Source organism: Pygocentrus nattereri, chromosome 24 (assembly GCF_015220715.1).
Source record: "Pygocentrus nattereri isolate fPygNat1 chromosome 24, fPygNat1.pri, whole genome shotgun sequence".
Classification (NCBI taxonomy): domain Eukaryota; kingdom Metazoa; phylum Chordata; class Actinopteri; order Characiformes; family Serrasalmidae; genus Pygocentrus; species Pygocentrus nattereri.
In genome coordinates this window covers 11,702,282-11,715,478 of record NC_051234.1, presented here as the reverse complement: position 1 = coordinate 11,715,478, position 13,197 = coordinate 11,702,282, and the positions used below count along the sequence as shown (strand labels likewise).

The 13,197-nt window shown below is 41.6% G+C and overlaps 1 protein-coding gene across 1 annotated transcript; it reads right to left on the bottom strand.

Annotated features, from left to right (window-relative positions):
- Positions 1 to 1,234: 1,234 nt before the first annotated feature.
- LOC108437365 lies at positions 1,235 to 12,031 on the bottom strand. Its single transcript, XM_017714407.2, has 6 exons — positions 11,971 to 12,031; positions 7,294 to 7,591; positions 6,678 to 6,684; positions 3,147 to 3,258; positions 1,547 to 1,829; positions 1,235 to 1,385 (listed from the first exon to the last, which is right to left on the bottom strand). Exons 1-6 carry the CDS (start codon positions 12,029 to 12,031, stop codon positions 1,235 to 1,237), a joined length of 912 nt encoding a protein of 303 aa, XP_017569896.2.
- Between the last annotated feature and the right edge of the window lie 1,166 nt (positions 12,032 to 13,197).

Sequence of the window (13,197 nt, the reverse complement as noted above, 5' to 3'; positions counted from 1 at the left end):
CTGGATGAACAGTTTCCAGTTCCTGTCCCTCCTTGCCAAAAACGTTTTTCAAATTGTGCAGAGTCATGAAGGACTGAGGCTGTAAGGTAGTTTTGTTAGCTTTATTAAGTTCCCTAGTCATGGCTCTTTTATGGTTAACTGGGACAAACAAAGGTGTAATGTGTACAGAAACTGTGGCATGTGCCTGTCCCCAGGGCCCAAAGACAGCTACAAAAACCAGCAGGAGGGTGGGGTCCAAACTCAGCGCCCACACAAAACCCGACAAAGACAGCAGGGAGAGGATGAAATCCATGAGGGAGTGGGGGATGGCGTGTGAGTCCTGAACCCTGCCTCCAGTGTCCTTCCTGAGCCCAGGATAGCACACAGAGAGCTATAGTAACCATTTCACAAGCCCCTCTGTGAAATGTGCGAAGCCCCTCAGTCTCCCCGTGCTCACCTTGCATGGGGAGACTGCAGCTTATATGGTGATGCACAGTTTGTGCTAACCATCCTCTAGCATGGCTCAGGGTCATAGCAGCTTTACCTAAAAAAAAATTTTTTGGGTGGTCAACCTAACAGCAGATGTGTAAAACCCCAGCATCACTGTTGGGTCTGATACACTTATCAGCACCACAAATACTATCATGTGTCACTGCTGTGCTGAGAATGAACCACCACCCAAATAACATCTGGACAACAGTGGTGCTGTGGTCAGAAACTGACCAATGGTGAATGGGGTAGAGGGGATGCAGGCACCAGAGGGGCTGCAGCCTGAAATTGTACACTTAACTTGTGGCCTTGTGAGTGGAAGTTCAAGGTAGGTGTTTCTAATATAGTGGCCAGTGAGTGGAAATTCAAGGTAGGTGTTTCTAATAAAGTAACCAGTGAGTTGAAGTTCAAGGTGTAGGTTTCTAATAAATTGACCAGTAAAGGGAAGCACAAGGTAGGTGTTTCTAATAAAGTGGCCAGTGAGTGGAAGCATAAGGTAGGTGGTTTCTAATGAAGAGGCCAGTAGATATATGTGTCTTAACTGCTATGGGAAATGGTCATTGTGGTCAGTCCTGTCCCCTCAGATATGCACATCTGTCCTTTCAGAGATAAAGATGTGACCATTTGTCGCTTTCAGGGCTGTAAATTTAGCCCATGAAAGATTTTATTACACATTCCAGTGACTACTTCAATCATTGCCCCACTATATGGCCAACAACCAGCAGAGAAATAAAATTGGTCATCACACTGTAATCATGAAGGTTCTTCAGATCAGAGGAACTCCGTACACCTCCACCTCACACAGAGTGAGATACTCGTTCCTTCCTGGAATCACAATGTTGACATACTGGCCCTCCATCTCGTTACATTCATAGAACTTGGTAGGATCTCCAGTGCTGATGTTGACCACTGCACAACTGATGAGACAGTAAGAAAATATTACAATAAATATTTTGCAATGGTAAAATTGACTAGGAAGATTGTACATTTCAACTATTATTTACACATAAATGCATATCTAAAGTGGCTTTTATTGAAAATGTATTCTTTTTGTAGCTTAAACCTGAAGACAGTTTACATTGGATTGTTGTTGCCGTTGTTGTCCAGAGTATCTCCAATCCTAATTTCAGCTCCAAACAGCTTTTCAGGAGCAGCATCCTGCCTGTTGGTGATGATGACGGAAAATACTTTGTGTTGTTTCAGTAGGTCCACCTTCCACCAGGGACTGAAGTCATTGTAAACCATAGAGCAGGAACCGCGAGACACTATACCATCTCGGTTTCCATCAACAGCATTAGATGCAAAATAATTTGAATAAATGCTGGACTGCGTAGCTGTTCCTCCCAGCGCTACATTCTGTCCTGCACAGGAAAACAGTCAGTTAGAGTAAATGAAGCATGCATTCTGATGATAACTTATTTATGTAAGTCATCCTTTGAATTTGAAAATCACACTTCACTCCATCAGAATCCCCTCTCTTGTAGGTCCATCTTGCTGATATACAGTTAAAGATGCTATCTGCTGACACAGAGTTTGTGTTAGCCGTCCTAGCAGACAGGTTCGCAACCCTGGTCCTAGAATACACTCTGCCCTGCACACTTTACTGTTGTTCTGCTCTGAAGCACCCGGTTCAACTCAGGAAGGACTTCACACCTTCAGGAAGACAATCACACCATTGTCACATGCATATTATGGTGACATAGGCTCAAAGGAAACACCCTGCATCTCATGCATCTACTTCTTTATGCCAATGCTATGTTTGGTATCAGAAATTGTCCCCTGGGGATCTGGAAGGGTACGGCACTGTCATAAATTCAGAGACATGCAGCGGAGAGGAGCAACGCCAGGCCCTCAACAGCAAAAGAACAGGCAGCATAGTGTAGATGGACCACAGACACAGCAGATGCTGTGTGAGGACCCATAGCAGAGCCCAGTGAAAGATGGCAAAAGAAGCAGCAGCACAGACACCTGGATGGAGGCTGGCGAGCACCTGCTGTTGGAACAGTGTGGCAGCCTGGTGGCATTAGTGTGTCGACTTGGACTGTGGATGTTCTGAGGCTCTTGCTGAGGCCCGCTACCTCACAGATGTTGTCCAGACTTTTCTGAGGTCACCGGGACATTGTGATCTTTGAGCGAGAGACAGTGTAGAGTCCTGCTATTGGCAGGCTCATGGGAAGCACTGCACTCATAGTAGGAGAGATTTTAAATCTTGTAAAAAGTTAAATGTAGATGTGTAAATGTGTTGTTCATGCTGCTCTGTGCTGGTTAGTGGGGTAGGGGTACAGTGTTTATGCCTGAGGTTAAGTGTGTGGGTACTGATGATCTGCCTGCTGTCTCGGCCGTTCAATTGGCACTGAGCAGCGGTTCTCTTTGCCACTGGTTTAATAAAAGAGCTGTCTTCTAAAGCACTATGCTTCTGGCATTTTCTTCTTCACGCTGATGCTCCAATATAGATCTGCTCTTCGTGAAGTCTAACTAATGCATTGCATAACTAATACATTGCATTTATCCAAACAAGCAAAGAAAACTGTTCTGAGCCAATTCAAACGTCAAAATGACAAATGTCCCAGGATACATACTTGACTGGAACTACTGTATTGATTTGAATGAGTCAGTATGGAAAGCTTTTTCCATCAGTATTAAGCGTTATAAAAACAGTGAGAGTTGTCTCTTCTTACCATGCGGAGTGGGGTAGCCAAAGACCTCGACCTCACAGAGCACCAGCGACAGGTTATGTCCGGGAAGGAAGACCTGGGATGCCTTTCTCAAATTTGAAAGTCTTGGGAAATCCTGCAAGGATACCAGAGATCACCCCAGCCCTGGAGAGAAAAGAAAACAGCAGACACAAGAGAGTTAGTGTACACATCCCTAATGAAAAACCCATAAAAACCATTGGGTTTCTCTTGGTTCCTGATGGTTTTGAAATGAGATTTGGTATTTTTAATGGGTTGATATCACAGTGTGAATAATTCTAATGGTTTAACAGATGACCAATGGCTGATTCTAAATGCATCTGATGATTTCCTAATGGCCCCTGACGGAGAAGCGGCTTAGAAAATGGATGGATGGATGGATTTCCTAATGGCATCTAAAGGTATTCTACAAGAAACTAGTGGTCTTTATGGGAAACCATTGAGCCAATGCCCATTAGAAAGCAAAACTTTAATCCTTATGGTTGTTGGCTGTTTTCTGCAGGGCTGACACTTGCAACAATGTACTAATACCTCTACAGTGTTCTCTTCAGAAGCTGGCCGTAAAGGGGTTTCCTCTACCAAGTAGGATTCTTTGGTTACTGTGTGTAAAACAAATCAGTTAATTAACCAATTACATTTGATAAAAATTGTAGATAACACTATGTCTGATTAAACTACTAGCTACTAAGTTTTGCACAGCACAACACTGTTGGTATATAGGGGCTGTAAAGGTAAATTTTTTGTTAATGAAAATACATACAATGCAAACGTACCCCCACACTATTTTCACTCCACCCCTTGCTCAACTTGAAAAATGGGAGGGGCACGCTGAGAGGACACTGCAGTGATGTGTGGGTTTGGAAGTGGGGCTGTGAGGGAATCTGGGTGGGCTGGGCTGCTGTGTTTTTGGAGCTAGCATATGTTAGCTACCAAAAAAATATGGAGAGTGACAAGATCAAACAGCAAGTTTACAAGGCTGACCATTTCTCTATTACCACCCCAATCTTCGAACGAGGGAAGGTGTTTCTGATCAGGCAGTGCTTCTTGAGCCTTAACAGCATGAGCCACTGACTCAAACCACCGAAGAGTTAATGTAGTGCCAGAAAATGATTAGCAGCGTGTCGCAGAGGCACTGAATGGTAGAACATTACCTAAAACTGTGACAGTTAGCTTCTAATGATCTGTTAAGCAAGATACATATTCAACATAAGCTGAGTTCTGATTTCTTAGATGCCTTGAATTCTGAAGGAATAAAGTGGATATCTTTGAATTCTTTCTAAGTTTTATTCAGTTTGACATCAAGGTCTCAGACTGCATCACCAGTCAGCCAAGGTTTGCTGCAGTGACCATAAATCATCATGTTCTGCAAGCTGTTCATGGCAGTTATGCTACATCCGATTCAGTCCCCCCTCAATTTCACATTCCCCTATATAAAACAAAACCTTGGCGCCGCACTCACTGAACAGAAGTGAACAGCAAGCAACACTGGAACTACGGAAAGCAGGAAAAAAGTTCGAGAAAAGCTGTATGGATGAAAGGTTGACACAATCAGTAACAATGGCCGTTTAATGTTAACCTTTCCTGAACTGTTTCATTTTCTGTAGTTCCAGTGTTGCTTGCTCCTGACTTCTGTTCAGTGAGTGTAGCACTGCAGTTTGATTTGTGAAGGGAAACATGAATTGGATTCGGTATGAAGACACGTCACCCACGCCTAGAGCAGGGTTGAACCAGAGGTGGAACTTACCACAATAAAAATCATTACAGTTTGGAACGATGTGTTCACATTTCAAGCAGGGCAAGTATATTTTATTATTGCAGAGCAGTGCATTTCAGCTGTAAATAAAAAAAGGTCTTAGGGTGTAGTTACTCCTTAATATCCTGGAGTAACTACACTAATATGTGTACCTTATGTGAGTTTTTTAAGCTTCACGACATTCTGTACATCCTATGGACTCTGGAATACTTGCAAACTGTCGTCAATTAACACTTCTTCCGGAATAAAAAGATCTCTGGACTGGAGCTCATCTGAAATGGGCTGATGCTCAGTGGAAACCTGTATTGTGGTCTGACAAGTCAGCCTTTCACATTATGCAAATAATTTATGTCTTGTTCTGTAGGCCAAAGGAGTAAAGGACCATCCAGATTGTTACTAGCATAAAGTTAAAAATTCAGCATCTGTCATCGTGTGTATTAGTTGGTAGTGGGTACAATGCACATCTGTGAAGGCAGCACTAATGCTGATATATGCTATATGGACAAAACGATTGGGACACCTACACTTACAGAGCTTTCATGAATCCCATTCTAAATCCGTAGGCATTAATGTGGAGTTGGACGCCCTTTGCAGCTGTAAAAGCTTCCACTTTTCTGGGAAGCTTTCTACAAGATTTTGGAGAGTGTCTGTGGGATTTTTTGTCCATTCGTCCAGATTAGCATTTGGTCAGGCACTGATGTTGGATGAGAGGCTCTGGCTCACAATTTGCATTCTAGTTCATCCCAAAGGTGTTGGTTGGGGTTGAGGTCATGACTCTGTGAGGGTCAATCCAGGGTTTTCCACACCAAACTTGTCCAGCCATGACTTTATGGAGCTGATTTGTGCTCTGGGACAGAAAAGGTTGGAACAGAATGCTGGAACAGAAAAGGTTCTTTCATAAACTGTTCCCACAATGCCTACAACTGTCCAAAATGTCTCGGTGCTGAATTAGGGTTTCCCTTCACTAGAACTAAGGGTTCTAGGCCAACACCTGTAAAACAGCCCCATAGCATTATCCCCCCTCCACCAAACTTTACAGCTGGCACAGTGCAGTCAGGGGGTAACGTTCTCCTGGCATCCGCCAAACCCAGACTCTTCCATCAGACTGAGTGATAGAGAAGTGTGATTCATCACTCCGCAGAATACGTTTCCACTGCTCTAGAGTCCAGCGGTGGTGCTCCAACTTGCGCTTAGCATTGTGCATTTTGATCTTAAGCTTTTGTGAAGCTCCTAATATGCAGTTCTTTTGCTGTTGTTGCCTTCAGAGACTATTATTGAGCTCTTAAGTGAGTGAATCAACAGAGGATAGACACTGTGCACTTCAGGACTCAGTAGCCCACTCTGAGTTTGTGTGGTTTACTGCTTTGGATAAGCTGTTGCTGTTCCTAGATGCTTCAATTCCACAATAATAGAACAGAGTTGGCACGGGAGGATCAAGCAGGACAGAAATTTCACAAACTTACTTGTGTCAGACGTGTCATCCTATGACAAAGGCATGCTTAAAGTCACTGATCTCATCAGTATGTCCCATTTTACTGCCAGTGTTTGTCTATAGAGACTGCAAGGCTATGTGTTTAATTTTATAAACAATATTTTAGCAATGGATTAGCAGTTGTGTCACACTACTTTTGTCTATGTAGTGTATACACATTCTGTAGCAACATTATATGCCATCGGTTTCATAGACGCCAGTTATTTCAATGTGACAATCGAAATCTGCACATGGCTGTAACCAGAGTTATGAGTGTGGGTACTAGACTTGCCTGTCTCCTGTTGAAAACGTGTGGTGCATTATGAAAAATACAACAGCAAAATACAACAACAGAGACATGGTACAGTTGCACAGCTTAAGACTTGTATGACTGAAGAGCAATTGGATCAATCACTGTCAATTAATTGCTGTCAAAAATAAAGGTGATGTAACACAGTGGTAAATGGGCTCCTGTCCCAACTTTTTTGAAATGTGTTGAAGGAATGAGCTTTTTTTTTTTTACAAAAGAAAAAAAACTATAAAGTTGATAAGGTGATTGTTTTTTGTTCTGTTTCCAATTTAATACAGATCTAACAGAATTTTTAACTGCTTTCTATTTTTATCGCCGTATCACATTCTCTCCAAACTTATTTTGGAATTGGGTTTGTCATAATCACTGAAGTGCTTTAAATTGCTCTGACAGTCACTGTCATAGAAAACAGAAAATGTGAAGAATTAGCCTGATAAATGTGTTTAAATTCACATACTCAACGGCATGTCGGTTGTGCATTGTTGTGTGAAGTAGGTTATGAAACAAACAGTGGAGAAAGATCTTGAGACAAGGATTTAGAAATGCAGTGTTAATATTGCTATTACTCCTATTTCTGTCAAACAGTGAATTTCCTCACAGTGGGTTGATGTTTCCGTTGTTGCGTAAAGAGTTTCCGATGTGTATCTCAGCTCCGTTAATCCTATCCGAACAGCAGTCTCCTCTGTTAGTGATGGTGATGGAGGTCACCGTGTACTCGTCCAGAAGGTCCAGCCTCCACCAGGGGTTTTCTTGTGTCTCAGTGGCAGCGCACGACCCGTGGTTGTAATCTGAGTCGATATTTCCATCTATAGCGTTGTAGGCATGGCCTAATGCCCCCCAGGGGTTTCCGATCAAACTTGACTGTGTGGCTTTTCCATAGAGAGCAAGATTTTTGGCTGGAATGAACAGAGCAGTGCCGATTCGGTCGGTTATACATCAACATAAACAACATCGTTCTGAGATCTGTGTTTCATGAAAGCAATTCTGTATGAATATTTCAGGTTACTTTACATAAATGTGTTTTTTTTTTCATAATCTTGGGTTCATTTATGAACTTTATTGACTATTCTATTACTATACTCTATAATTAGTTAGAATTAGTTGTAATTCATATTGCTGGTCTGCCCAGCAGGACGACCCACAAGTATTGATGCGTCTTACTGACTGACTGACTGAACGATGCTGTTGAAATGTGCTTACTTGAGAAAAGCAGCAGGTGGCGCTAAACATCATTAAATGTCACACCCTTCCAACACTACTGCAAATATATGTAACTGATATTGCCAAAATTTATTTAAAGACAGAAGAACTGCATTCATTGGTCTTACGATAATGAAAACCTAATGACTGGTGAAATAACACAGTAGTGAGTGGTTCTATTTGTGTTAATTCAGTTGGAATGTTTCCTGGATCAAAGAATCTCTAATGAGCCATAAACTGGCACTGACTGCAGGCCTTGAACATACAGTCTTATAAAAACATATGTTTAAATAACCTGATTTGCTTGAACAAACTTTATGCATGTAATTATTATTATTATTATTATTATTATTATTATACACAGTCATGTCTTGCTGAAGTCCAATAAATAAAGCTGTATAAAATATAAATTCTAAAAACACCAAAATTTTACATTAATAGCTCATTATTAAATAATGCTAAGAAATCTATAAATAATCCCGTCACCTAAATGTGAAAATACAACACACAGAATTTTTATCATACATAACATGTTATGAGGTATTATGTCTAAAATATATGTGCTAAACAATCAATCAGGCAGGTACATGGAAAGGAACAATAACTAATTCAAGTTAAATAAAATGTACTTTTAGTATTTGTCAGTGTTACCGAACAATTTATTGACTGTCTACTACAATCATAGAAAGAGAAGCATAGTGCAAAGAACTGTGCTGTAGAATTGTGGTGTTTGTGTCCATATGTATGTAAACACGATGTGTACCTTTTAGAGATGCATCTGTGAAGACAGCAGCTGTAAAAACTGCCAGCAGGCAAAACATGTGATGGTCCATTTTCTGATGGAAAGGGGAAATTAAGTACATTAACTGTTAACTTGTGTTTTCTTATTGTTCAGTTATTCTAATACATCTAAAGCTGACAGGTAGAACACAGTGGTTCCCTGGTAATATATCTACACACACACACACACACACACACACACACACACACACACACACACACACACACACACACACACACATACATATACACTGCTCAAAAAAATAAAGGGAACACTTAAACAACACAATATAACTGTCCACTTAGGAAGCAACACTGATTGACAATCAATTTCAACTCCGGGCTGTGGCAAGAAGGTTTGCTGTGTCTGTCAGCGTAGTGTCCAAAGGCTGGAGGCGCTACCAGGAGACAGGCCAGTACACCAGGAGACGTGGAGGAGGCCGTAGGAGGGCAACAACCCAGCAGCAGGACTGCTACCTCCGTCTTTGTGCAAGGAGGAACAGGAGGAGCACTGCCAGAGCCCTGCAAAATGACCTCCAGCAGGCCACAAATGTGCATGTGTCTGCACAAACGGTTAGAAACCGACTCCATGAGGATGGTATGAGGGCCCGATGTCCACAGATGGGGGTTGTGCTCACAGCCCAGGATGCTTGGCATTTGCCAGAGAACACCAGGATTAGCAAATTCGCCACTGGCACCCTGTGCTCTTCACAGATGAAAGCAGGTTCACACTGAACACATGTGACAGATGTGACAGAGTCTGGAGACGCCGTGGAGAGCGATCTGCTGCCTGCAACATCCTTCAGCATGACCGGTTTGGCAGTGGGTCAGTAATGGTGTGGGGTGGCATTTCTTTGGAGGGCCGCACAGCCCTCCATGTGCTCGCCAGAGGTTGCCTGACTGCCTTTAGGTACTGAGATGAGGTCCTCAGACCCCTTGTGAGACCATATGCTGGTGTGGTTGGCCCTGGGTTCCGTACGTTAGTTACAAGGCTGTCTTGTTGTACCTAGTGCTTAATTGCAATTACTAGTTTCAGGTGTGGTTTCGGGTTAGTGAAAGGTGTGAACTGTAGGGGCCGGACTATCAGTCACAAGGCTGATAAATTGAGGAGGTGGTCTGTAGCAGCTCTAATTCATCAATGAAGATATGTCTCCCTAATTGGCTAAGTATTGCTTTACTATCTTTCATTACCTCTTATGTCCTAATTACTGCTTCCGTTATGTGCTTTACAATACCTGTTTACTCATCCCACAGATCATATAGAACACCTCATCACAGGACCCGTAATTCCAGTAAGAAACCCATGCTTGACAGCTCTGATGTCAACAACTACAGACCGGTATCACTTCTTTCTTTCCTTTCAAAAGTTCTTGAATGTGCAGTCTATAATCAACTTTCTCTCTTTCTCACACAAAACTAGCTCCAAGACCCCAACCAGTCTGGCTTCAAACCAGCACACTCTACAGAAACTGCCCTCATCGCAGTGACTGAGAACCTCCCCAACTCACTCTTGGCTGGTCTTCCCATGCAGACCATCAAGCCTCTGCAACTCATCCAGAATGCGGCAGCACGACTCGTTTTCAATCTGCCCAAGTTCAGCCACGTCACCCCATTGCTGCGCTCCCTTCACTGGCTTCCTGTAGCTGCACGCATCAGATTTAAAACCCTAATGCTTGCCTACAAAGCCAAAAATGGACCAGCCCCTACCTACTTGATGGCAATGGTGAAATCTCGAACTGTACCACGAGCCCTTCGAGCTTCGAGTACAGCTCGGCTTGACCCGCCATCCTTCAAGGTGCACGAAGACAAGCATCGAGAATGTTCTCTGTACTGCCACACAGGTGGTGGAATGAACTCCCACTGGCTGTCTGAAAGGGTTAACTCTGCTCTAACTCTGCTCTAAGCAGACTTTGCAGCAAGCATAGCTACTGTCCTTGGCAGTTTGCACAAACAACTTGCTCCTCTTATCGGGACAACATTCTGTCCAGAACCATTTGTTCTCTTTCGTAGGTAAGATTATCGTACACAGAGCAGAAGCCCCCCTCCCTTGGGCAGTTCCGGTGGTCCGTGAGTGTCAGCCTAGCATTTCATGACTGTTAGACAACTTATTTGGGTCCACCCTGTTTGCTTGTACGCAACAGGGCAGGACGTGTTTGTATAAAAGAAGGAGTGCCCTTCTTTCTTTGTGCAGAAGACTTAATAAACTCTTTGATTGATTACAAGAGTGGTTCTGTCTTCCTGCACCGAGCGCGCTCGCTGCGACTGAGACTTTCCACAGGACAGGTGATCCACTCGCTGGTTCCTCTTCATAAACGGACCGAAAACGGCCGGTCCTTTCACTGTCCGAACAGCAGAGTCTCTTGTTGTCTTCAAACGCATCCTTTAAAATGTACCTCTTAAATGTTATTCTTAAAATAAATGGCCTAAGCTGTTAGTGAGTACAGCACTGGAAGAAAGATAAAATAAATATTGAAATAAAAAATACTAAAATAAAATAATAATGACACAATCTAAAGGGCAACACTGCTATCTTCAGTAGCAGTAATGCTAACCATTCATAACCATTATACCTACATTGTCATAAGATGTTTCAAAATAATACATTTAGCATGTATTGAAGTATATTTCCTGAGTAAACATTCAATAAAAATATGTAACATACTTTTGAAAGATAAAAGCATCTTTTTTTCACAAGGTGTGGAAAATGTAAGCTTTTCTCACCCCACCCCTGTCATGGCTGGACAACAACACATCCAACAAGTTGATGATTTTAGACACAATGCATTGATCTTTTGCCGCCACCTTTTCCAGTATAGATGTCAATCAACCATTACTGTCTTATTTATCTGTTTATCTCTAGCTTTATCATAAGACTCTGAATGGTCTTCATGCAGTTGCTCTGTGTTAGTGCAATTATCACCCAGTGTATAATTCCTTATAGAAATGCCTCAGTTAGAAATACTTTTGCAATAAAACTTTACTGGTACTTACTCAGCTGTGTTTAAGAGTCTTGTTGTCCAAGGACGTTTGGTGCCACGTTCAATTGATTATCAAAGCAAGAACGCGTGTGTGTGCACTCTGCACAGGCTGAAGGATCAGCCCTTTTATACTTTTACATGAGGAAGGTTGATTCTTCGCCAGTACTCGATTTACATCACATTCACTCAGCAGGGAATGTTTTCCTCAAACAAAACAAAGCTGTGACCAGAAATTGAGCCCCATTGATTTTGACTAGGCTCAGATTTAACTCTGATTTCAATGGGAGGTTTCACATATCCTTCCGTATGCGCATTACCTGTCATTACCACAAAAGGTCCAAGCTCTGTGTGAGCATGCACTGCCACTCTTGTTTCCATTATTCCTGGGCTGGACCCAGGCCTGAAGATATGGATCTACCTGTGAACTCATATAGAAAAAATATATTTCAAATGTATTTATCAAATGGCTGTTATCAGAAGAAAACCCTGAATCTCCAATATGGTAACTTTACAGGAGAAGGAAAAAACATACTTCACTTTTAATGTAAATCAATGGAACCAGACTTTTTTTCTAAGTCATTTTGGGTTTTCTTTTAGTCCGTTCATCATGAAAATTACACACAATGTAAAGATCAGCAGGCATTTTCAAATTATGTCAAAAATGAAAAAAGCATTAACCTCTTGTTCTCCAGGGTATATTTTGGTTTGTCCATCTGAATTTACATGCCCAAACTGTAAGGCAAATTAATCAGTAACTGCATGAAATAAACATACATTTTTATTTTATTCATTTATTTTTGGAAACGTTCCCTTTCATATTAACAGAAAATGTGTTTTATGATCACACATATTACTATATGCTATTACAATTTACTCCTGAAAGACAAAAATCTATGCGCTCTTTGTATTATTTTATAAAAATAATTTTTACAGAGCAGATCACTGAAGAGACGCCATCTGTTTGTAGTTCATAGCCCAGATTTGTGGAAAAATGGGTCGACTTTCAGTAGAAAAAAAATTGTGGGTTCAGCTTCTTTTATTACAAGGGTTTCAAATTACATCACCCCTCTATTTGACTGGAAAGAAGACAGTTACAGCCTCATATGACATCCTCCTTTTGAATGTAGCTTATGAAATATGAAAGTTATGAAGAATATGACGAAGTGCATTTTGGAACCACTGGTGGTCTCAAGGAGTTATAAGGTTAACCACGAACATCTGCAGTAAGACACTCACACAGTGTATTTCAATCAATACCTACAACACTCAATTTTGTTGTGTTAAAGGTTCATTTGATCATATTTAAAATTAAGATACTGGAACACAAATTCAGTTCAAAAGGTATTAGACAGTGAAGTGCATTAGACATATTGCTGTTGTCTGAAGAAAACCTTGCATCTCCATTTTTGACGTTTTTCAGTTTTTGACCATTTTTAAAAATCCTGTCACCCTTTGTATTGTCTTTAAATTTCATGATGAATGGACCAAAAGAAATGACCCAAAATGACTTGAGAAGGAGTCTGTTTCCATCGACGTATATTAGA

Coding starts and splice junctions, on each gene's coding strand:
- LOC108437365 (XM_017714407.2), bottom strand. CDS start 12,031: ATGGAAACAAGAGTGGCAGTGCATGCTCACACAGAGCTTGGACCTTTT. Junction 7,592..11,970: donor ACCTTTTGTGGTAATGACAG/GTAATGCGCATA, acceptor TGTTCATTCCAG/CCAAAAATCTTGCTCTCTAT. Junction 1,830..3,146: donor TGGCTACCCCACTCCGCATG/GTAAGAAGAGAC, acceptor TTTCCTGTGCAG/GACAGAATGTAGCGCTGGGA.